Source organism: Bufo gargarizans, chromosome 4 (assembly GCF_014858855.1).
Source record: "Bufo gargarizans isolate SCDJY-AF-19 chromosome 4, ASM1485885v1, whole genome shotgun sequence".
NCBI lineage: Eukaryota > Metazoa > Chordata > Amphibia > Anura > Bufonidae > Bufo > Bufo gargarizans.
The window spans coordinates 457,112,678-457,136,507 of NC_058083.1; the positions used below are offsets into that span (position 1 = coordinate 457,112,678).

Sequence of the window (23,830 nt, forward strand, 5' to 3'; positions counted from 1 at the left end):
AAGGGCTATCGGGGTCTGTCTTGAGAACCCTGGAGCACTCCAGATCGGAAGCTACCAACAAGGCCTACTCCAGAATCTGGAAGATTTTTTCGTCCTGGTGTTCTAGGCATCAGCAAACATCCGCTGAAGCTTCCATCCCGATGATCCTACAGTTTCTACAGGACGGTCTGGATAAAGGGCTATCACCTGCTACCCTTAAAGTGCAGATTTCAGCAATCTCTGCTTGTCTCAACAGAGCGGTTTCTCAAGACCCCCTTATCAAGAGATTCCTGAAGGGAGCCTCAAGATTAAAGCCTACAGTAATCAGACCTATCCCTGTTTGGGATTTATCGGTCGTGCTCAGGGGGTTAACATCTCCCCCCTTTGAGCCCCTAGAGGAGGCGGGATTCAGGTTCCTGACCTGGAAGATCACCTTCTTGTTGGCTGTTACCTCTGCAAAGCGAGTTGGGGAACTCCAGGCTTTTTCTGCCTTTGAGCCTTATACAAAGTTCCTGCAGGATCGGGTACTCCTCAAATTTTTACCCACCTTCATCCCAAAGGTTCCCTCCTTTGATAATATTAACCAGGTGATCTCCCTACCAACATTGGCTCCATCCCCCTCCTCTGAGGAAAGAGGGCTCCATACCCTCGACATTGCGAGATGTCTTAGGATTTACCTGGAACGCTCCAAGGTATTTAGGAAGGATGAAAACCTCCTTATCCTTTTTTCCGGTACCCATAAGGGGAGGAAAGCCTCTAAGCCCTCCATCAGTCGCTGGATTAAAGAGGCAATTCGGGAGTCTTATATGTCTCAGGGCTCGGAGCCCCCTGAATTTGTAAGGGCCCACTCTACTCGAGCAGTGGCCACTTCTTTTGCAGAGAGAAGCTCGATCCCATTGGATGTGATCTGTAAGTCAGCTTCTTGGAGTTCTCACTCCACTTTTATCTCACACTATAGAGTGGATACTAGAATACATAGTTATTCCTCATTTGGCCGGACAGTGTTATCTTCCGCCAGGCATGAGGACCCTCCCATGGGGGTTTCTACTTGCTAAATCCCCATCTGTGCCACTGGTTAGGACGTAAGGGAATCGTTAATTTCTAACGATAATTTGTTTTCCCTTAGTCCTAACAGTGGCACACAAATTTCCCCCCCTTGTTTTTTAATTATGGGTTTTGTCTACTTGTTACTACACAACAGCATGAGGGCTACGCCCCTCTTTATAGGGGGCAGGGAGGGCGTGTGCATGCCAGTGTTTTTTATTTTTATGTTTCATTAAACTTCCACCTGTCCTAACCAGTCCACAGGGGCAGAATACCCCATCTGTGCCACTGTTAGGACTAAGGGAAAACAAATTATCGTTAGAAATTAACGAGCATGTACACGCCCTCCCTGCCCCCAATAAAGAGGGGTGTAGCCCTCATGCAGTTGTGTTTTTTTCTGTCCTGCGGACAGGACGGGACGGGTGGTGCACCCCCCCCCCCCCACCTTTTCTTGATATTTTTGTTCCCTCTGGGAACTAAGCCGCTCCTTCTAGGCGGCCGGAGGACGTGTCTCGGGCCTTTGCTAAGTTTCCGCTCCTGCTGCTGAGCCCTATCACGCTTGGGCTTACCTCTTTGCCAAGTGGTGTGGCCGGGGCAGGAGCGGGAGCTGCTGGAGCGGCGGTAGCGGCGTCCGCATGTTCTGCTGGGCGCCGCCATCTTGCGGCAGTGACGTCGGGTGACGTCACTTCCGGGTTCTGTCTCCGGAGCGCTGCTGCGCTCCGGGATTGTTCTTTTTGATTATTTAGGGCCGTGGGGGGCCCTTTTGAATGTTTAGGTTCCCTCTCTGGGGCTCATAGTTATATTTTGGTCATTGTAGACCAAGTTATAAACCTGAAGATTACCCCGCCCCCCTTTGTGGGCGGGACTTTCTTTTTGGCGCCAAAAACGACCTATTTAAACTTGGTGAAGCTCCAAGTTCAGTCTCCTGGAGCGCAGCTTGCTGTCAACCTTGAGTGTGGTTTGGTGTTTGGTGCTAGAGAGTCTTGCTACCTCTGTGCTGAAAATCGTTATTTCTATAAAAAAGCTTGTTAGGATCTTCTGGGTAAAGATCCTGAAACTTGCGATTGAGCTTTGTTTCCTTGAATTTTGCTAAATTCATGTTTCTTTAATTTTCAGCCATGTCGTCGACCGGTGACGGAGAGCGAGACCCCGGCAGGAAATCCGCGGGCAAGAGGCGTCATCTGCAGTGCCATGACTGCCAGATTGTCCTGGAGGACTCTTACGACTTCTCCCGCTGCCCACCCTGTAGGGCCAAGTCAATCCCCCAGTTGGAGCCATCTGTCCACGACGTGGTTGATTGGGTGAAGGGATACATGGAGTCCAACATGACCCAGGTCAACGCCTCCATCCAGGAATTGAAGAATGCCCTGGTCGCCAAGCGTCATCGTCCCTCCTCCCCCCATCGTCCGATAGAGGTCTCGGGGGGTCAGGAGGCGAGGGAAGGTTCCGCCTCCTCCTCGGACGAGGAGGATGGATTTTCCTATTTTTTCCCGCTGGAGAAGGCCCAGCGGCTACTAAAGTCCGTCCGGTCGGGGGACCAGGACGTTGACCCGGGGGAAGCCTCATCCTCTGCCTCTAGGGGGCCTAGGGCCTTTAAAGCGGATGATTCTCTCCTATCTCTGATGAAAACAGAGTGGAGAAAGCCAGAAAAGGGTCCAGTGTTGACCAAAAGGTTCAAGGCCGTGTTCCCGGTCAGGGAGGATCAGGTATCTTCCTGGGGGCCTGTCCCGAAGGTGGACATGGCAATTGCGAAATTATCCAGGAGGACCCTGATCCCTTCAGACGACGGGTCAAGTTTGTTGGATCCGATGGACCGGAAGGCGGACTGCGCCCTTAGGCGCGCCTATTCCTCGGCCTCCGCCTCCGCCTCAGTCGCGATTGCGTCGTCCGAAGTGGCGAATTTTCTGAAAACAAGGTTCTCCCAAATTGAGTCTGACCTGGACCATGGGGTCTCTAGGGACGACATTCTGGCCTCATGCAAGACGGCCAGCCTTGCCATTGATTACTTGTGCGACGCAGCTCCACAACAACTGAAGCTGGCATCTAAGTCGATGGCCCTTTCAACCGCGGGCAGGCGTCCGCTGTGGTTGAAACCCTGGAAGGCCGATACGACCTCAAAGCACAATCTGTGTGCCATGGCGTACGAACCCGGCAAGCTTTTTGGTGCAGAGCTGGACCAAATAATGGAGGGGCTGTCGGACAAGAAGGGCAAGTCCCTTCCCCAGCAGTCCTTTCGTGGTCGGGGCAGGGGGTATGGTTCCAGAGCGGAACCGCAACCCAGACCCCAGAGGAATTGGGGTTCCCGTAGAGGAGGAAAATCCTCTCGGGGTTCTAGACCCCCCAAGAAGTCCTCGGCGCTCTGATTGCGGGCCTCTTCGAGGCTCTTGGTATTTAGCCGGTCTGACTGGAAATCTCGGGCCCCCTTCTCCCCACATTCCCGTAGGCGGTCGCCTACAACATTTTCTACCTTGTTGGCAGGATCATATCCAGGACAGTTGGGTCCTGCGTGTAATTTCTCAAGGCTACCTGGTAGACTTGAGCAGTCGGCCTCTGGACAAATTTGTCCAGACAAGGCTTCTTCCCAGCAACAAGCAGAAGATTCTAGAAAGTTACGTACTAGAATACTTCCAGAAGGGGGCCTTAGAGGAGGTTCCTCTCCAAGAGAGGGGAACAGGTATCTACTCCCCAGTTTTCCTGGTACCCAAGAGTACCGGAGGGTGGAGAATGATTATAGATCTGAGGTTCTTCAACCGTTTCATAAGACAAAAGAAGTTCCGTATGGAAACTATCCAGTCAGTGACCAATCTTCTTATGCCGGGAGATTTCCTGGCAACCTTGGACCTCAAGGATGCTTATCTCCATATTCCCATCCATCCTGGGTCCAGAAGATTCTTAAGGATCGCGGTAAACATCGGGGGGGTCCTAAAGCATTTTCAGTTTGTGGCCCTCCCGTTTGGGATTTCTTCAGCCCCACACACTTTCACCAAAGTGGTGGTCTCTGTGGTGGCCGCACTAAGACTTCAAGGCTTGAGCATAGTTCCATACCTGGACGACTGGCTCCTCAGAGCTCCTTCCCAAGCGATCCTGTCCCAACACATCCAACAGGCTGTTACATTCCTACATCTGTTAGGATGGATAATCAATTGGGACAAATCCCAACTCCAACCAGCCACCTCAGTAAGGTTCCTGGGGTTCATGGTGGATTCAGTCAGGATGACGATTCATCTCACTCCCGAAAGAAGGCAAACCGTACAACAGACAGCCCGTTCCCTCTCTGTACCAAAACAGGTAACAATCCGAACGTGGATGAGGATGTTGGGACTAATGTCTTCAACCGCAGAGGCGGTACCTTGGGCATTATGGCATCTACGTCCGCTCCAGTCGGAAGTATTAGCCAAGTGGAATCACAGTCCGGTAGGACTCAATTCCGTGCTCTCCCTGCCTTACAAAGTCCGATCCTCTCTGAGGTGGTGGTCCCACCTCATGGACGGCAAGTCCCTGATCCAGCCCTCTTGGATCATACTTACTTCAGACGCATCCCTAGTAGGCTGGGGTGCGCATCTTCAGGACAAAACAGTCCAGGGAACTTGGACACCTCAGGAGAGGTTATTGTCATCGAATCTCCTGGAGATCAGAGCAATCAGACTAGCTCTTCTTCATTTTGCTCCCATCATCCGAGGGAAGGCAGTGAAGGTACAGTCAGACAGCATGACCGCTGTGTTGTATATCAACAAGCAGGGAGGCACGAGGTCACAAAGTCTCCTGAGAGAGATAGGGGTGATTTTGGATTGGGCAGAACTGAACCTCACCCACTTATCAGCCGTTCACATTCGCGGAGTTCACAATGTGATTGCAGATCGCCTGAGCCGAGGTCTTCCAACCGGAGAATGGTCACTTCATCCAGAGGTCTTCAAGGAGATAACACTCAGGTGGGGCATGCCAGAGATCGATCTCATGGCAACGAGGTTCAACACCAAAGTGGAGAGGTATTGCTCCCTTTACAGGGAGGACAACCCGGTGGCAATAGATGCACTGTCAATCCCATGGAGGTTCAGGCTGGCCTACATCTTCCCTCCAATTTCCTTGATACCAAGGGTCTTGATGAAAATCAGGCAGGACCAAGCGTCAGTTATCGCCATTATCCCATACTGGCCGAAAAGAGCTTGGTTTACCCAACTCCTACAGATGAGTCGGGGTCAATTTCTGAGGCTTCCCCCAGAGAGAGCACTGGTGTCGGGGGGCACCCAGGTCTCCTCAAATCTTCAAATGTTCAACCTGACAGCCTGGAGGTTGATCAGTCCCTTCCAAGGATAGAAGGGCTATCGGGGTCTGTCTTGAGAACCCTGGAGCACTCCAGATCAGAAGCGACCAACAAGGCCTACTCCAGAATCTGGAAGATTTTTTCGTCCTGGTGTGCTAGGCATCAGCAAACATCCGCTGAAGCTTCCATCCCGATGATCCTACAGTTTCTACAGGACGGTCTGGACAGGGGGCTATCACCCGCTACCCTTAAAGTGCAGATCTCAGCAATCTCTGCTTGTCTCAACAGAGCTGTTTCTCAAGACCCCCTTATCAAGAGATTCCTGAAGGGAGCCTCAAGATTAAAGCCTACAGTAATCAGACCCATCCCGGTTTGGGATTTATCGGTCGTGCTCAGGGGGTTATCATCTCCCCCCTTTGAGCCCCTAGAGGAGGCGGGATTCAGGTTTCTAACCTGGAAGATCACCTTCTTGTTGGCTGTTACCTCTGCAAAGCGAGTTGGGGAACTCCAGGCTTTTTCTGCCTTTGAGCCTTATACAAAGTTCCTGCAGGATCGGGTACTCCTCAAATTTTTACCTACCTTCATCCCAAAGGTTCCCTCCTTTGACAATATTAACCAGGTGATCTCCCTACCAACATTGGCTCCATCCCCCTCCTCTGAGGAAAGAGGGCTCCATACCCTCGACATTGCGAGATGTCTTAGGATTTACCTGGAACGCTCCAAGGTATTTAGGAAGGATGAAAACCTCCTTATCCTTTTTTCCGGTACCCATAAGGGGAGGAAAGCCTCTAAGCCCTCCATCAGTCGCTGGATTAAAGAGGCAATTCGGGAGTCCTATATGTCTCAGGGCTCGGAGCCCCCTGAATTTGTAAGGGCCCACTCTACTCGAGCAGTGGCCACTTCTTTTGCAGAGAGAAGCTCGATCCCATTGGATGTGATCTGTAAGTCAGCTTCTTGGAGTTCTCACTCCACTTTTATCTCACACTATAGAGTGGATACTAGAATACATGGTTATTCCTCATTTGGCCGGACAGTGTTATCTTCCGCCAGGCATGAGGACCCTCCCATGGGGGTTTCTACTTGCTAAATCCCCATCTGTGCCACTGGTTAGGACGTAAGGGAATCGTTAATTTCTAACGATAATTTGTTTTCCCTTAGTCCTAACAGTGGCACACAAATTTCCCCCCCTTGTTTATTATTATTATTATTATTATTATTAGTATTTTTTGTCTACTTGTTATTACACAACTGCATGAGGGCTACACCCCTCTTTATTGGGGGCAGGGAGGGCGTGTACATGCCAGTGTTTTTTATTTGTTCATTAAACTTCCACCTGTCCTAACCAGTCCACAGGGGCAGAATACCCCATCTGTGCCACTGTTAGGACTAAGGGAAAACAAATTATCGTTAGAAATTAACGAGTGGTGCAGGATATGAGGTTTAGGTCAGATTATTATGGGGAAGACCTGGAGCTGCCTGTGCGACTTTTTATGACTGCAAAACACTGGGTATATCTGTTTGCAGTGCATTGGCATGGCCCGGGGTTCTTCATGTATTCTGGGCTGTATTCATATTTTTAATATTGTTTTATGTTTTTTTTGTAGCCCTTTTGCTAAGGTCTCTTGCATACGACCATATGCCCTCCGAGATACACGGTCCGTGAGCGGGCCATATGTCCCGGAGCGGCATACATCATGCGAACGCAAGCACACACCATCATAGATTACAGTGATGCTGTGGACGTCGGGCCGCCCGCAGCCTATTGTCCCGCACTCATAAGATCATATGTGTGCGGTACAGTAGCCGCGCAGGAGGCAAGACGTGCACAGCATCATTGTAATCTATTAAGCTGTGTGCTCCCGATCAATGTCGCTCCGGGGCATATGGCCCGCTCACGGACCGTGTATCTCGGAGGGCATACGGTCGTATGCAAGAGGCCTGTATTTTGTGGAACGGAACAGCTGGCCCCTGATAGAACTGTACTATCCTTGTCCGTAATGCAGACAATATTAGGTCATGTTCTATCTTTTTGCAGAACGGACATACGGAAACAGAATGCACCCGGAGTACCTTCAGTTTTTTTTGCGGACCCATTGAAATGAATGGTTCCGTATATGGTCTGCAAAAAAAAAACTGAACGGGCACGGAAAGAAAATACGTTCATGTGCATGAGTCTTAAGACTGAAAAGTTTGCAGAAAAAAAAGTACGACTTATTTCCACCCTTCGGCTTCATTTACACTTTCTTGACCCTAGTATGAGCGTGATGTGATGGTATGGCCCATGTTTCATCAGTGACACTGTCTGTGAACATCTGTATTTGATGGTGCAGTGATTTTCAGTCTGTATCTTCCTTGGTATGGACCAGGCATCCTCAAACTCCGGCCCTCCAGCTGTTGCAAAACTACAACTCCCAGCATGCCCGAACAGTCTACAGGTATCAGCCTACACCAGGGCATTGTGGGAGTTGTAGTTTTACAACAGCTGGAGGGCCGCTCCTTCCTCAGTGCGCCTGCGCCGGGTGTAGATGTGACGGGAGAAGGCACAGGCGCATTGAGGAACGAGCGGCCGAGTGAGCGTCCTCCTCTCAGTGCGCCGACTGAAGATCGGTGCGGCGCAGGCGCGAGATTTAGAACGCAGACAGGGCCAGCCAGGGGACGAGAGCACTCGCTGGCCCTGTCAATCAACAGAAGGAGGGGGCGTTTTTTTTAAAGCAGGATGTGGCTGCTACCAGCAAGTAACCGCCCTACTTGCTGGTAGAGAGGTAATTTACATATTATAAAAGTGCGGTTTTTAAAGAAACTACTGAACGAAAAAGATAAGAGTACTATATAGTGAAAAATCGCAGTATAAGTATTTTAAGTAGCCCAAAAACAAAAAAAGACTTTTGGGGGGTGACAGAAGCCCTTTAAGACCATTATTTTGTGGCAGTCTTTTTCATAAGATGTTCCTAATATATGATGGGGTGTGCAACTTGTCAGAAATTAGCTGCATATTTGGTATTAATTCCATCTGCCGAAAAAGGTTTTGTGCAATTTTTATGCTTTTTTTTTCCTGGAGTAAAATGAGTAAATTTGCTGGGGCCAGCCCCTCCAGCCTTAGGCTAGGTTTACACGACGATATGTGTCGCGCAACACATAGGGCACAACTACACTGCAACATGTGTCGTGCGACATCACAATTTTTATAATGATAGTCTATGGATTGCAAGGTAACAAGGTGGACATTGTGATTTGGCCTGACGAAGCGCAAGTTAGCGCGAAACGGCCGTCGCCGCCAACTTCTGTGTTTATCAGCACCGTATGCTCCTGCCTGAAGATTTTATTTATGAACGAATAAAACATTGTTTTATTAACACTGTGAGTGCCGCCTTTTCTACTGTTCTTCATATGGTTAACATTGTGGCCACATTCCAATACTGGTGGTAATATAGTTTATCGAAGGAACTAAATACAAACCGGATTCCAAAAAAGTTGGGACACTATACAAATCGTGAATAAAAACTGAATGCAGTGATGTGGAGGTGCCAACTTCTAATATTTTATTCAGAATAGAACATAAATCACGGAACAAAAGTTTAAACTGAGAAAAGTACCATTTTAAGGGAAAAATATGTTGAATCAGAATTTCATGGTGTCAACAAATCCCAAAAAAGTTGGGACAAGGCCATTTTCACCACTGTGTGGCATCTCCCCTTCTTCTTACAACACTCAACAGACGTCTGGGGACCAAGGAGACCAGTTTCTCAAGTTTAGAAATAGGAATGCTCTCCCATTCTTGTCTAATACAGGCCTCTAACTGTTCAATCGTCTTGGGCCTTCTTTGTTGCACCTTCCTCTTTATGATGCGCCAAATGTTCTCTATAGGTGAAAGATCTGGACTGCAGACTGGCCATTTCAGTACCCGGATCCTTCTCCTACGCAGCCATGATGTTGTGATTGATGCAGAATGTGATCTGGCATTATCTTGTTGAAAAATGCAGGGTGTTCCCTGAAAGAGATGACGTCTGGATGGGAGCATATGTTGTTCTAGAACCTGAATATATTTTTCTGCATTGATGGTGCCTTTCCAGACATGCAAGCTGCCCATGCCACACGCACTCATGCAACCCCATACCATCAGAGATGCAGGCTTCTGAACTGAGCGTTGATAACAACTTGGGTTGTCCTTGTCCTCTTTGGTCCGGATGACATGGCGTCCCAGATTTCCAAAAAGAACTTTGAATCGTGACTCGTCTGACCACACAACAGTCTTCCATTTTGCCACATTCCATTTTAAATGATCCCTGGCCCAGTGAAAACACCTGAGCTTGTGGATCTTGCTTAGAAATGGCTTCTTCTTTGCACTGTAGAGTTTCAGCTGGCAACGGCGGATGGCACGGTGGATTGTGTTCACTGACAATGGTTTCTGGAAGTATTCCTGAGCCCATTCTGTGATTTCCTTTACAGTAGCATTCCTGTTTGTGGTGCAGTGTCGTTTAAGGGCCCAGAGATCACGGGCATCCAGTATGGTTTTACGGCCTGGACCCTTCCGCACAGAGATTGTTCCAGATTCTCTGAATCTTCGGATGATGTTATGCACAGTTGATGATGATAGATGCAAAGTCTTTGCAATTTTTCGCTGGGTAACACCTTTCTGATATTGCTCCACTATCTTTCTGCGCAACATTGTGGGAATTGGTGATCCTCTACCCATCTTGGCTTCTGAGAGACACTGCCACTCTGAGAAGCTCTTTTTATACCCAATCATGTTGCCAATTGACCTAATTAGTGTTAATTGGTCTTCCAGCTCTTCGTTATGCTCAAATTTACTTTTTCCAGCCTCTTATTGCTATTTGTTCCAACTTTTTGGGGATTTGTTGACACCGTTAAAATTTGAATCAACATATTTTTCCTTTAAAATGATACATTTACTCGGATTAAACGTTTGATCTGTCATCTACGTTCTATTACAAATAAAATATTGACATTTGCCATCACCACATCATTGCATTCAGTTTTTATTCACAATATGTTTAGTGTCCCAACTTTTTTGGAATCCGGTTTGTACATACAAAGTATTAACCCCATCGGAGAGACCAAGGCTACTTTCACACTTGCGGCAGAGGAATCCGGCTGGCAGTTCCATCGCCGGAACTGCCTGCCAGATCCATCAAAACGTATGCCAACTGATGGCATTTGTAAGAATGATCAGGATCCTGATCTGTCTTACAAATGCATTGACATGCCGGATCCGTCTTTCCGGTGTCGTGTGGAAAAACGGATCCGGCATTTTTTTTTTTTACTTTTTTTTTTTCGGTCTGCGCATGCGCAGATCGGAAGGATGAATCCGGCATTGCGGTATTTTGAATGCCGGATCTGGCACTAATACATTCCTATGTAAAAAAAATGCCAGATCTGGCATTCCGGCAAGTGTTCCAGATTTTTGACCTGGGATAAAACCGTTGCATGCTGCGGTATTATCTTTGTCCTGAACAGTCAAAAAGACTGAACTGAAGACATCCTGATGCATCCTGAACGGATTACTCTCCATTCAGAATGCATTAGGATAAAACTGATCAGTTATTTTCCGGTATTGAGCCCCTAGGACGGAACTCTATGCCGGAAAAGAATAACGCTAGTGTGAAAGTACCCTAATAGATACAGTTATATCTGCACCGCTGTGTGAATACATTATTGTGAGAAGTCATAGTTCATTATTGGAGTACTCCAAATTTAGTTTTTATTTTATATGCGTGAGCTCCGCATTTTTACATGTTTATTGATGCTGGAAGGTATTAATGATAATATCATACATTAAATAATACCTTTATTACCCTTTATTAAATGTGATGGTGTTTTGTATAATTGTTGCAATAATAAAAAATATTTGTATGCAAAAACACTGTGAGACTGCCGTTTATTATATTATCTATACAGCTGGTAACTGGCAGGCTGAGCTCCAGTAGTTTGCTGCTTGAGCTTCTCTAAAGTTGATTAAGTTTAATCAAATATGTTGGCGATTGCGTTCAGTGTGAGCGTTTTTTTCATCCAAATTGTATCCGGATTTAGGGTGGCCATTTGCTTCACCCTCAAAAGGTGGACACTGAAGCCACGCCTCCAGTAGTCGCAGAAGGGGGGGATGGAAGACCTGGAAGATGGTGAGGTGAGCTGCACTGGGGCCAGGAGTGCTTCTCTCCCCCTCAGTCAGCCAAAGAGAGCCATATCGTCAGGCTCTAGGGACTGATTGGGGGTCAGAGAAGCCTTAGTCAGTTAATATGTCGCTTCAGCTCCCACTCAGACAGCGCAGTGCTGCTGTCTAAGCGTGAGCTGCTGAAAGGGAGGACATCCGTCCTGGAAGCCAGAAAACTGGACTGTCCGGCCTAAAACTGGACGTCTGGCCACCCTATCCGGATTGCAGGCCTTTTTCCAGCTTCGAGGGAAGGGTTAATGCAGCTGGTGGTTACCTCACTGTTGATGGCTTTGGGTTCATGGAGCTTAGATCTGCTGGTCCTTGGGTGGAGTTCGGCAGGAACCCTTACCAACGCTACATATGCAAGTGTTGGCAGAAGCCGCATGACAATATTGGTGCTTGGTTTGGCAGCACATATTTTAAAATTGGTAACCATGCATGTATTTAACCCCTTCAAGCGACAGCCAGTTTGGACTAAATGCCGGAGCCCCATTATTCAAATCTCACATGTGTCACTGTATGTGGTAATAACTTTGGAACGCGTTTACTTATCCAAGCCATTCAGAGATTGTTTTCTCGTCACATATTGTACTTCATGTTAGTGGTGAATCTAAGTTGATACATTTTACCTTTTATGCACAAAAAAATCCCAAATTTGCTATTTTCAAAATTAGAATTTCTTTGCTTTTAAGACTAATAGTGATACTTCATAAAATAGTTATCACTTCCCCATATGTCTACTTTATGTTGGCATCATTTTGCAACTGTCATTTTATTTTTTAGGAAGTTTTAGGAAGACTTAGCAGTTAAGAAGCACATTTTTAAGAAAATGTCACTGGTGACTCATGCTTCAGCCATGGAGGTAAGGTGTTGATTGCATTTGCAGGACTGAAGCTATTAGGCCTCTTTCACACGAGCGTGACGGATTAGGTCCAGATGCGTTCAGTGAAACTCGCCCCATTTTGCAAGCAAGTTCAGTCAGTTTTGTCTGCGATTGCGTTCAGTTTTTTCCACGCGGGTGCAATGTGTTTTGATGCATTTTTCATGCTCGTGATAAAAAGGCCCCATTCACTTCTATGGCTGTGTGAAAAACGCAGAATATAGAACATGCTGTGATTTTCACGCAACCCAGAACTGATGCGTAAAAAAAAACACTTATGTACACAGACCTATTAAAATGAATGGGTCAGGATTTAGTGCGGGTGCTATGCGTTCATGTCACGCATTGCACCAGCGCGGAAAACTCACTCGTGTGAAAGGGGCCTTAGGGTGCTGCCACACATCGTGGGTGGGCGGCATTTTGGATGCAGCAAAAAATCCATGAGGTTTTTGCAGTAACATACCTGCGGTAATGACGTGTTCTCTTCCAGCAAAGGAAAGCACAGTGCATCTTGTAAAGTGAATGAGTGCTTTCATTATGGAAGCGCTCATTAATACACAGGAGGTGCAGATAGTGGTGAGTGTAGCGCTGCTAGCGCTAGAATTACCGCTGTCTGGTCTTCTGCCGGGCGCTGCGCTGTGTCTTGACAGTTTACAGCATCAGGACTTAGTGCGAGTAAGCATCCGGAATAGGAGAGGTAATATATTTTTTTTTTAATCTGAGGTCTGATGATTATAGGTGGCTTCATGAGGCTGGTATCAGATTAACAGATGGGGAGGGGTCCTGATCTGAGGTCTCATTAACATTGGGGGGTCTAATCTGAATTTTCATTAACATTGGGGGGTCTAATCTGAGGTCTCCTGAACACTGGGGGGGTCTAATCGTAGGTCTCATTAACATTGGGGGGTCTGATCTGAGGTCTCATTAACACTGGGGGGTCTGATCTGAGGTCTCATTAACACTGGGGGGTCTGATCTGAGGTCTCATTAACATTGGGGGGTCTGATCTGAGGTCTCATTAACATTGGGGGGTCTGATCTGAGGTCTCATTAACATTGGGGGGTCTGATCTGAGGTCTCATTAACATTGGGGGGTCTGATCTGAGGTCTCATTAACATTGGGGGTCTAATCGTAGATCTCATGAACACTGGGGGGGTCTAATCGTAGGTCTCATTAACATTGGGGGGTCTGATCTGAGCTCTCATTAACATTAGGGGGGTCTAATCGTAGGTCTCTAACATTGGGAGGGTCTAATCTAAGGTCTCATTAACATGGGGGGGTCTAATCTGAGGTCTCATTAACATTGGGGGGATCTGATCTGAGGTCTCATTAACATTGGGGGGTCTAATCTGAGGTCTCATGAACATTAGGGGGGTCTAATCGTAGGTCTCTAACATTGGGAGGGTCTAATCTGAGGTCTCATTAACATGGGCGGGTCTAATCTGAGGTCTCATTAACATTGGGGGGATCTGATCTGAGGTCTCATTAACATTGGGGAGATCTGATCTGAGGTCTCATTAACATTGGGGGGATCTGATCTGAATTCTCATTAACATTGGGGGGTCTAATCTGAGGTCTCATTAACATTGGGGGTCTAATCGTAGGTCTCCTGAACACTGGGGGGGGTCTAATCGTAGGTCTCATTAACATTGGGGGGTCTGATCTGAGGTCTCATTAACACTGGGGGGTCTGATCTGAGGTCTCATTAACACTGGGGGGTCTGATCTGAGGTCTCATTAACATTGGGGGGTCTGATCTGAGATCTCATTAACATTGGGGGGTCTAATCTGAGGTCTCATTAACATTGGGGGTCTAATCGTAGGTCTCATGAACACTGGGGGGGGTCTAATCGTAGGTCTCATTAACATTAGGGGGTCTGATCTGAGGTCTCATTAACACTGGGGGGTCTGATCTGAGGTCTCATTAACATTGGGGGGTCTGATCTGAGGTCTCATTAACATTGGGGGGTCTAATCTGGGGTCTCATTAACATTGGGGGTCTAATCGTAGGTCTCATGAACACTGGGGGGGTCTAATCGTAGGTCTCATTAACATTGGGGGGTCTGATCTGAGGTCTCATTAACATTAGGGGGGTCTAATCGTAGGTCTCATTAACATTAGGGGGGTCTAATCGTAGGTCTCTAACATTGGGAGGGTCTAATCTGAGGTCTCATTAACATGGGGGAGATCTGATCTGAGGTCTCATTAACATTGGGGGGATCTGATCTGAGGTCTCATTAACATTGGGGGGATCTGATCTGAGGTCTCATTAACATTGGGGGGATCTGATCTGAGGTCTCATTAACATTGGGGGTCTAATATGAGATCTAATGAAAGTCTAGGAAAGGTGGGTGACAGCTTGTAAAGGCCATATTGGTGGTCACCCAGCTTTCCCAGGTAAAGATTGTTTAGCTTATATTCACAGGGAATACAGTTCTTAAGTCTGATAAGAAAAACAATATTTTCCTCCTGTAAAACCTAGCTGCGTCTTATCGGGGGGGGAAATCTGCTAATTCAGTTTTTCTGTGTGATTCCCCCCCCCCCCCCCCCCCCCCCCCCCCCTTTGCTGGTATAAAACACACTATACCCACAGGTAAGTAGTTGTAAAAACCTCCTGGCTTTTTTTGTATGCCGTTTATTTTATGCAGCTTTATGCTACATCCTAAACACAGCACAGCCACAAGGTATAGCAGCACCCTTAGGTGTGAGTAAACTTTCTTGGGAGAGGTGTTAGAGCTGCATTGTAAGTGGCAGACAACAGATGTACACTATGTAGTGAAGAAGAGCTCTTGGAAAGAGATGATGAGAAAATTAGAAAAATGGCTTGGTCACTAAGGTCCCAAATACAGACAGGGGAAGGGGTTAAATATTCTATACAGCCAGCAGCTTCCGGGAAAGCTGAGTGACCTCCGCTGTATCGGCCACACAAGCTGTAGTCGCTAACACTCGGCTTTCCCAGACTTCTGAGGGACAAATCCACCAACCTAGCACTGCATTGAATTACAACTCCCAACATGCTCAGCTTATAGCTATCCAAGCATGTTGGGAGTTGCAGTTTGAGGCCATAAGACATGAGCCTTGAAGTATATAACACTGGACAACCATACAGATGTGCCTTGCAGTGTGGAAAAGCTGGGTGATGTCCCTTGTCACCCAGCTGTCCAGGAAGCTGAGAAAAAGAGGTGCCTCGTGTTCCCTGTGATTGTCAGCCCCAGGACACAGACCTCACGTGGCTTCTCCGCTCTAAATGTCCCCCCGGAAAAATAAGGCTGTTTAGTTCCGCTTAAACAGGAAGTTCCGGGGGAGTGAGAATGGTGACAGCTGACCACGTGACGTCACACAGTCCTTACGGAGCATGGAGGTTAGAAACAACCCTTCTCTGAGGGATGAGCTGCAGCAGTACCTCCAGGAGCTGGGTATCCAGCCAGTGTGTGTGGAGCACCCTGAGGTGGGTCTGAACTGCGTCCTGTCACCTTGTAGACTGAGGGCTCTGTTAATACCGCAGTGGAGTCGCAGCGTGTGCTCCTTTCTGTTCGTGCCACGTTTTAGTATACGTGTTGCCACCAGAGGGCGCTGTATCCCTACATTGCAAGGTCCATGCGTTTAGGCTTTAGAAAGCGTTCGAGGTTGTACAGCGCCCTCTACCGACTGTAATCAGAGCTGCAGGATTTGCAGGTTGTTTTATATTCTGTGCTGGTCCTCCACCTCCAGCACTGGGCACGGGAACTGCCATATGGTAGGGGGCAGCTGAATGGACCTGGTGGGAGGATGGAGGTAACATTACAGGACACGTGAACGAACCCTTGATGGAAAAATCGGCAAGAATTTTGATGTGCGCTGTAGATTATAGTAAATCTTGAATTTCTTCCAGATCTCTCCTGCAGATTTGTAATGCAAAGGGTGAAATCAATGGCAAAATCCCCATACAACACTGACTACAAGCACTTGCAGGAGTATGCTGTAAAGTCAGCCATACATTCACACGACTGTGGTGTTTTGCAGATCCGCAAAACACGGATACTGGCCCATGTGCGTTCCGCAATACGCGGACCGCACATGCCGCCACTATCGTAGAAAATGCCTATTCTTGTCCGCAATTGCAGACAAGAATAGGACATGTTAATTTTTTTTTTTGTGGGGCCGCGATACGGATAGAACACTGTGTGCTGTCCGCATCTTTTGCAGCTCCATGGAAATGAAAGCGTCCACACCCGTTTCGCAAAATTGCGGAACGGATGCAGACTTATTCATACGGTCGTGTGAATGTAGCCAAAGGGTGAGGGTACATTCATATGAGGAAAAAACTGTCATAAAAAGTCAGTTTTTCATGGCCATTTTGCATCGGTGTGCGTATCCGTTTCCTGGCCGTCTAACAATTTTTAACATCCGTTTTATGCACAGCCGTTAAACAGATGAATTTCACAGATTTTTTTTTTATCCCGACCTTTGCAATGCCCTCAGTATATACAATGCCCCCCGCCCAGTGACCCCTGTGTGTGTGTGTATGTGTATATATATATATATATATATACAGACGTGGACAAAATTGTTGGTACCCTTTGGTCAATGAAAGAAAAAGTCACAATGGTCACAGAAATAACTTTAATCTGACAAAAGTAATAATAAATTAAAATTCTATAAATGTTAACCAATGAAAGTCAGACATTGTTTTTCAACCATGCTTCAACAGAATTATGTAAAAAAATAAACTCATGAAACAGGCATGGACAAAAATGATGGTACCCCTAGAAAACACAGAACATAATGTGACCAAAGGGACATGTTAATTCAAGGTGTGTCCACTAATTAGCATCACAGGTGTCTACAACCTTGTAATCAGCCATTGGGCCTATATATATGGCTCCAGGTAATCACTGTGTTGTTTGGTGATATGGTGTGTACCACACTCGACATGGACCAGAGGAAGCAAAGGAAAGAGCTGTCTCAAGAGATCAGAAAGAAAATTATAGACAAGCATGTTAAAGGTAAAGGCTATAAGACCATCTCCAAGCAACTAGATGTTCCTGTGAGTACAGTTGCACATATTATTCATAAGTTTAAGATCCATGGGACTGTAGCCAACCTCCCTGGACGTGGCCGCAGGAGGAAAATTGATGACAAATCTAAGAGACGGATAATCCGAATGGTAACAAAAGAGCCTAGAAAGACTTCTAAAGAGATTCAAGGTGAACTTCATGCTCAAGGAACATCAGTGTCAGATCGCACCATCCGTCGTTGTTTGAGCCAAAGTGGACTACATGGGAGACGACCAAGGAGGACACCATTGTTGAAAACGAATCATAAAAAAGCAAGACTGGAATATGCCAAACTACATGTTGACAAGCCACAAAGCTTCTGGGAGAATGTCCTGTGGACAGATGAGACAAAAATCGAAGTTTTTGCCAAGGCACATCAGCTGTATGTTCACAGACGAAAAAATGAAGCATATCAAGAAAAGAACACTGTCCCTACTGTGAAACATGGAGGAGGCTCTGTTATGTTCTGGGGCTGCTTTGCTGCGTCTGGCACAGGGTGTCTTGAATCTGTGCAGGGTACAATGAAATCTCAAGACTATCAAGGAATTCTAGAGAGAAATGTACTAGCCAGTGTCAGAAAGCTTGGTCTCAGTCGCAGGTCATGGGTCTTGCAACAGGACAATGACCCAAAACACACCGCTAAAAACACCCAAGAATGGCTAAGAGGAAAAAATTGGACTATTCTAAAGTGGCCTTCTATGAGCCCTGACCTCAATCCTATTGAGCATCTTTGGAAGGAGCTGAAACATGCAGTCTGGAAAAGGCACCCTTCAAACCGGACACAACTGGAGCAGTTTGCTCATGAGGAGTGGGCCAAAATACCTGCTGAGAGGTGCAGATGTCTCATTGACAGTTACAGGAAGCGTTTGATTGCAGTGATTGCCTCAAAAGGTTGCGCAACAAAATATTAAGTTAGGGGTACCATCATTTTTGTCCATGCCTGTTTCATGAGTTTATTTTTTTACATAATTCTGTTGAAGCATGGTTGAAAAACAATGTCTGACTTTCATTGGTTAACATTTATAGAATTTTAATTTATTATTACTTTTGTCAGATTAAAGTTATTTCTGTGACCATTGTGACTTTTTCTTTCATTGACCAAAGGGTACCAACAATTTTGTCCACGTCTGTATATATATATCCCTCTGTAGTTCTTCCAGTATAAATAATGCCCCACTGTAGTGCTCTCAGTATAATGGGCCCCACACACGCACAGTGACCCCAGTATACATATAGTGCCCCACTATAGTTCTTGTGTAGTAGTAGTGCCTCAGTATAATGGGCCCAGTATACATATAGTGCCCCACTATAGTTATTGTGTAGTAGTAGTGCCTCAGTATATATAATGCCCCCTGCCCAATGACCCCAGTATATAGTTCCTCCAGTATAAATAATGCCCCTATGCAGTGCCCTCAGTATGTATATGCCCCTCTGTAGTTCTTCCAGTATAAATAATGCCCCACTGTAGTGCTCTCAGTATAATGGGCCCCACACAGTGACCCCAGTATACATATAGTGCCCCACTATAGTTCTTGTGTAGTAGTAGTGCCTCAGTGTGTATATATAATGCCCCACCCACACACAGTGACCCCAGTGTGTGTGTGTATATATATATATATATATATATATATGCCCCTCTATAGTTCCTCCAGTGTATATAATGGCCCCCATTGTTCCTCATAGTGCCCACAGTATATATAATGGTGGGGGAGGGTTATCCTTTAACATACATTTAAGTAAACTATTTTACTTGGTTCCACCAGAATCATGCACACACTGCCCTGCATGCCAGGCTCACCTGGTAGTGCCTGCCTTGACATCCAGCATGTTTGACGCACTCAACTCTCTCATCAGCTGTGGGGGGACAGTTGCTGTGAGTCAGACCTTACGCTCCTGTAATTTGCCCACTGGCACCTTGTATTGCCCATACGGCACAAGTAGGTTTAGTTTCAAGTCCCAAGCTACTTGAGAAACCTTGGCGCGGTGCTCGGGGTCAGACATGTCCTCCACAGTAGGATATGTTGGCTAATCTCTCCATTTTACATCAGTATGAGGGTTAGTAAGACCGCAGAGTGCACCTGTCTTTGTAAAAGTTATTGACAGTTGGGAGGTCCCATATACAAAATTAGAGAATAGAGATTGCAGTGACCGACTGTTGCAAGAAAAAGTAATTGAACCCCTTGAAATGACCTAAATTTATCTATTGATTACTAATAAAATGTGGTCTGATGGATGTCACAATTATAGACAAACACAAAATAACTCAACCAACAACGCACAGAATGTCTTTTAATGAGCAAATAGAGTAAAAATCCACAATGTGGAAAAATAAGTAAGTGAACCCTTTAATTTATTACCTGTAGATTCCAGTGTTTGTTGTAGCTGCCAGTAAGATTTGCACAATGTTGGGGAGGAGTTTTGGACCATTCCTTCCTGCAAATGTGTTTAGCTTCATCAGTATTTTTGGGATGTCTTGTGTTCACAGCCGTCTTCAAGTCATACCGCAGCATTCTTCTGGAGATGGGGATAATACATGTCTAGAGATGAGGGGCTGTCGGCGCTGCTGAAGAAGATGCCCCTAGCAAAACTATTGGTGTGTTATTAGTTTAGATTGTTCTACAAGTCCCAATTGTAGACAAACACAATCGGACCGCTTTTTATTAGTGACCAATGCAGAAACCTAAATAATTCCTGGAGATTCACCTACTGTCAGTCACTACAGCCTTAAATTCTGTATATGGAGTCACCCAACTGTCCCCCAACAGCTGATGCCAGAATATCAAGCATGTTGGATTTCAAGTTAGGCCATAACCAGATGTGTCTGGCATACTGGGCTGAGAGTTCATGTATATGGTGGAGCCCAGTAAAATAGCTTTCAGCCGAATGAGTGTTGGTGCTGTAGAGTCTGAGCAGGGTTTTATAGTGGCCAACCAGCTTAGGCTAACTGCACTGCTTAATAAAGGGGTTGCCCAGGGTTTAAAAAATACCTACTTTTCTTACCAAAAACAGCATCTTTTTGGGGGGTGGGCTGTTTGGTATTGCAGTGTATCCTTGTTCAAGTGAGTGAAGCTGACCTGCAATACCAGACCCATCTCAAATGGAGACCAAACCCTCCTATCAGGATACTAAGGCTTGGTTCACACGGCCGTTACTAGTTCCAGCAGGCTGCTCAGCGGAGAACAGCTTGCTGAAGCTCTCTGGATCCGGTGTTGCTGGATGTTACCGAAAAGCCCCTTGGCAGGACAAAAACTGCTGCACGCAAGCCGGCGGGCATTCTCGTAACATAACAGCAGTGTTAAAAAGGGGCCTAAGTAGGTCAAAATTCCCCAAATTAGTACAGGTGAAACGCGAAAAAAATCTGAATATCGTGCAAAAGTCCATTTATTTCAGTAATGCAAATTAAAAGGAATTGCATTAATGCAACTTAGAATATTGTGAAAAGGTTCAATATTCTAGGCTCAAAGTGCCACACTGTAGTCAGCTAATTAATCCATACCCCCAGAGCAAAGGGTACCTCAAAATTGTGACGTTGGGGTTTCATAAGCTATAAACCATAATCATCCAAATTATAACAAATAAAGGCTTGAAATATCTTGCTTTGCATGTAATGAGTCTATCTCATATGTTAGTTTCACCTTTAAAGTTGCATTACTGAAACACAGTATTTCTTGTTTTTGCATTTATAGCTTGATAAAGGGCACAAAACTGGGCCTGAAACGTCGCAATAAGCAATAAATGTAACTCTGAGATTGTACCACTGGTAAAATAAATGTTGAATTGAAGCTATATGCCGTCTTGGGGTGCTGTCTCCACACCATTGATACAAGCAATACTTTTTTATGGTATCGAAACCGAATCAAAACTTTGGTATTGTAACGGATCTCCTGGCACCCCGACCGGGTACCTCCGTCGATAGATGCTCCTAGTGCTTTCCGAGGACTCCAAGCACTCCACTTGACACCATACGCACTGCAGACCCCATGAACCGCCGAAGCTTGGTTGAGGCCTCACCGTCTCCTACCCACCCTGGACCTACGACAAGGCTCCAGGCTCCAGTGGGTGAACCTCTCCTACAGCCAGAGAGCAGGAACAGCTCTTACAAGAGCTAGTACTAAAGCCAGGGGAGTATAGCAAATCTTCAGCGTATAGCAATCCCCCAGTGTTGATCAGTTACCCAAACACCAGCCTCAACATGATGGAGGATAAAACAGGCACACTTTATTGAGGGCTACCCGCCCGTATTTATGCAGGTCCCCATCTGGTGGACACGCCCCTAGGGGACCAGATGGAAGACTGACACAGGACAGATATGCAGCAATTCAGGATACACAGACACAACACATCCCCACAATGCATCATGGTTTCCTCCTCTCTGCCCTGGAGACACCTGAGGAGTAATTCAATTATCTCTCGGGACAAAGGGAAATCACCAATACACATGTGGGGACAACAGGACAGAAATCACCATTTAAACATACAATGTCACAACCCTTACAGTAAACACAGACATTTAACATATCCCCAGATAGCTCAAGTCTGAGTGCATATTATTAGGTGAATGGCACTCAGACTACACAAATACAATACAATTAGCTATCTTGATACCCTCACATACAATACAATTCCAAAGACAGATTTAAGCTGTGCGGCCAGTCTGTCTTCTCCTTTAAAGTTAGTATGGGCCATAATCCTGAGGCAAGAGGCTGGTAGCCAGGCCCCTCCAAAACCCAGTGGCGAGGTTGGTTTCGCCACAGGTATCGAAACAACCCTACAACCAGCAAGGCTACAAAAACCCTGTAAGGTAAGGACCAATATACACTTATATACAGGACATAGGGTAAAAACCCATACAAAATGCTTACACATATCCAGAACTGCTTACTAGCACCCCTAGGTATATTTTGCGCTCCTTTGTCAGGAGGAGGCAATAGGGGTGGGATGACAAACCCAGTAATTTCACATAGCAAGCAACTAATGAAAAGCTGCAAATACGTTGATGTACACTTCACTAAAAGCATATAAGCGCCATCATCTCTGGTGTATGACTTCAGGGCTATTGGCACCTGGATGATTTTAGTGAAGGAGATATGAACCCATTTTCAGCTTTTTCTAGATGAAATTAATGGGTTTGTCGTCCCGCCCCCGTTGCCTCCTGAAGAAGCAGTGCGAAACGTACCTAGGGGCGCAAGGACATGGCGGAAGATGCTAGTAAGTGGTTATTGATATGTGTAAGCATTTGGCATGGCTTTTTACCCTATTTTATCAGTCCTGTATTGAGGGCTTGCACACGGAGAGTGTATACTGGTCATTAGGTGTTTTTTTTAGCCTTACTGGTTCATGTTAATTAGATATGTAATATTCTATTTAGCCGTTCCTCATTGCTATTTACTTAGCTTCCTTGTTTGAAATTTTATGTGACTAATGTAATAACGTTGATGTTATTTATTCTAAAGTAGGTGCAATTATGTCATTTTTGGGTTGTTTTTTTTATACATCTCAAATCATTGTGTTGCTCTAAAAAAAAAATATATATATATTTATTTTTTTTTTTATAATCCTGAGCAACCCTTTTAATGAAAACAGAGCAGCCACATAGTTCTTTCCAATAAGGAGGCTGAGTTGTGTCTTCCAGGTCTTTACAGTGGAGGAAATGATGCCACATGTCCAGCACCTAAAAGGGGCACACAGTAAGAATCTGTTCTTGAAAGACAAGAAGAAGAAAGGGCTGTGGCTGGTGACTGTGCTCCACGACCGCCAGGTAAACCTCAATGATCTTGCCAAGAAGTTGAATGTTGGCAGCGGAAATCTCAGGTTTGCCGATGAAGCTTCTATGGTTGAGAAGCTGAAAGTGGGTCAGGGCTGTGCCACCCCACTCGCCCTCTTCTGCGATGACAAGGTCGAAGTCAAGTTTGTTCTGGATTCCAAGTTTTTAGAAGGAGGCCACGAGAGGCTCTATTTCCATCCGATGACCAATTCTGCATCAATGGGGATTACTCCCGATGAATTTGTCACCTTTTTAAAAAAGACTGGTCATGACCCTGTGATAATAAACTTTGATGATTAGATCTAGACGTGTCCTAGTTTTTTTATTCCTCAGCACATACTGTTTATGGAAACCCGAAAAATAATTTTTTTGCCATTTCCACACTATTGTATTTTATGTCATGTCTTACATTATCCATTCATGGTTGGAAATATTGGGGTGTAGCCTATTCCATTCTGTCTGACACCCACTTGGTGCTGACATACATTGAACAGATTAGTATGTAGGAGAATAACTGCAGCCAGACAACACAGTTTGTAGTCTGTAACCATGGAAACACATAGGTCTGTATAGGCCCTGTAGACACAAAACTGTAGACCTTTAAGTTTTCTTTTATGATGCTTTAGAGGATCCTTGTCATGGATATCTACACACACGGCTATTCTGCAATGTTCTAGTTCCTTGTAATCAGTATAAGAT

The 23,830-nt window shown here is 45.9% G+C and overlaps 1 protein-coding gene across 1 annotated transcript; it reads left to right on the forward strand.

Moving 5' to 3' along the window:
- The first annotated feature begins 15,642 nt into the window (after window positions 1-15,642).
- On the forward strand, window positions 15,643-23,432 carry LOC122935736 (prolyl-tRNA synthetase associated domain-containing protein 1-like). The gene is made up of 2 exons (XM_044291600.1): window positions 15,643-15,779; window positions 23,000-23,432. Exons 1-2 carry the CDS (start codon window positions 15,687-15,689, stop codon window positions 23,429-23,431), a joined length of 525 nt encoding a protein of 174 aa, XP_044147535.1. The 5' UTR covers window positions 15,643-15,686; the 3' UTR covers window position 23,432.
- Window positions 23,433-23,830: the final 398 nt, after the last annotated feature.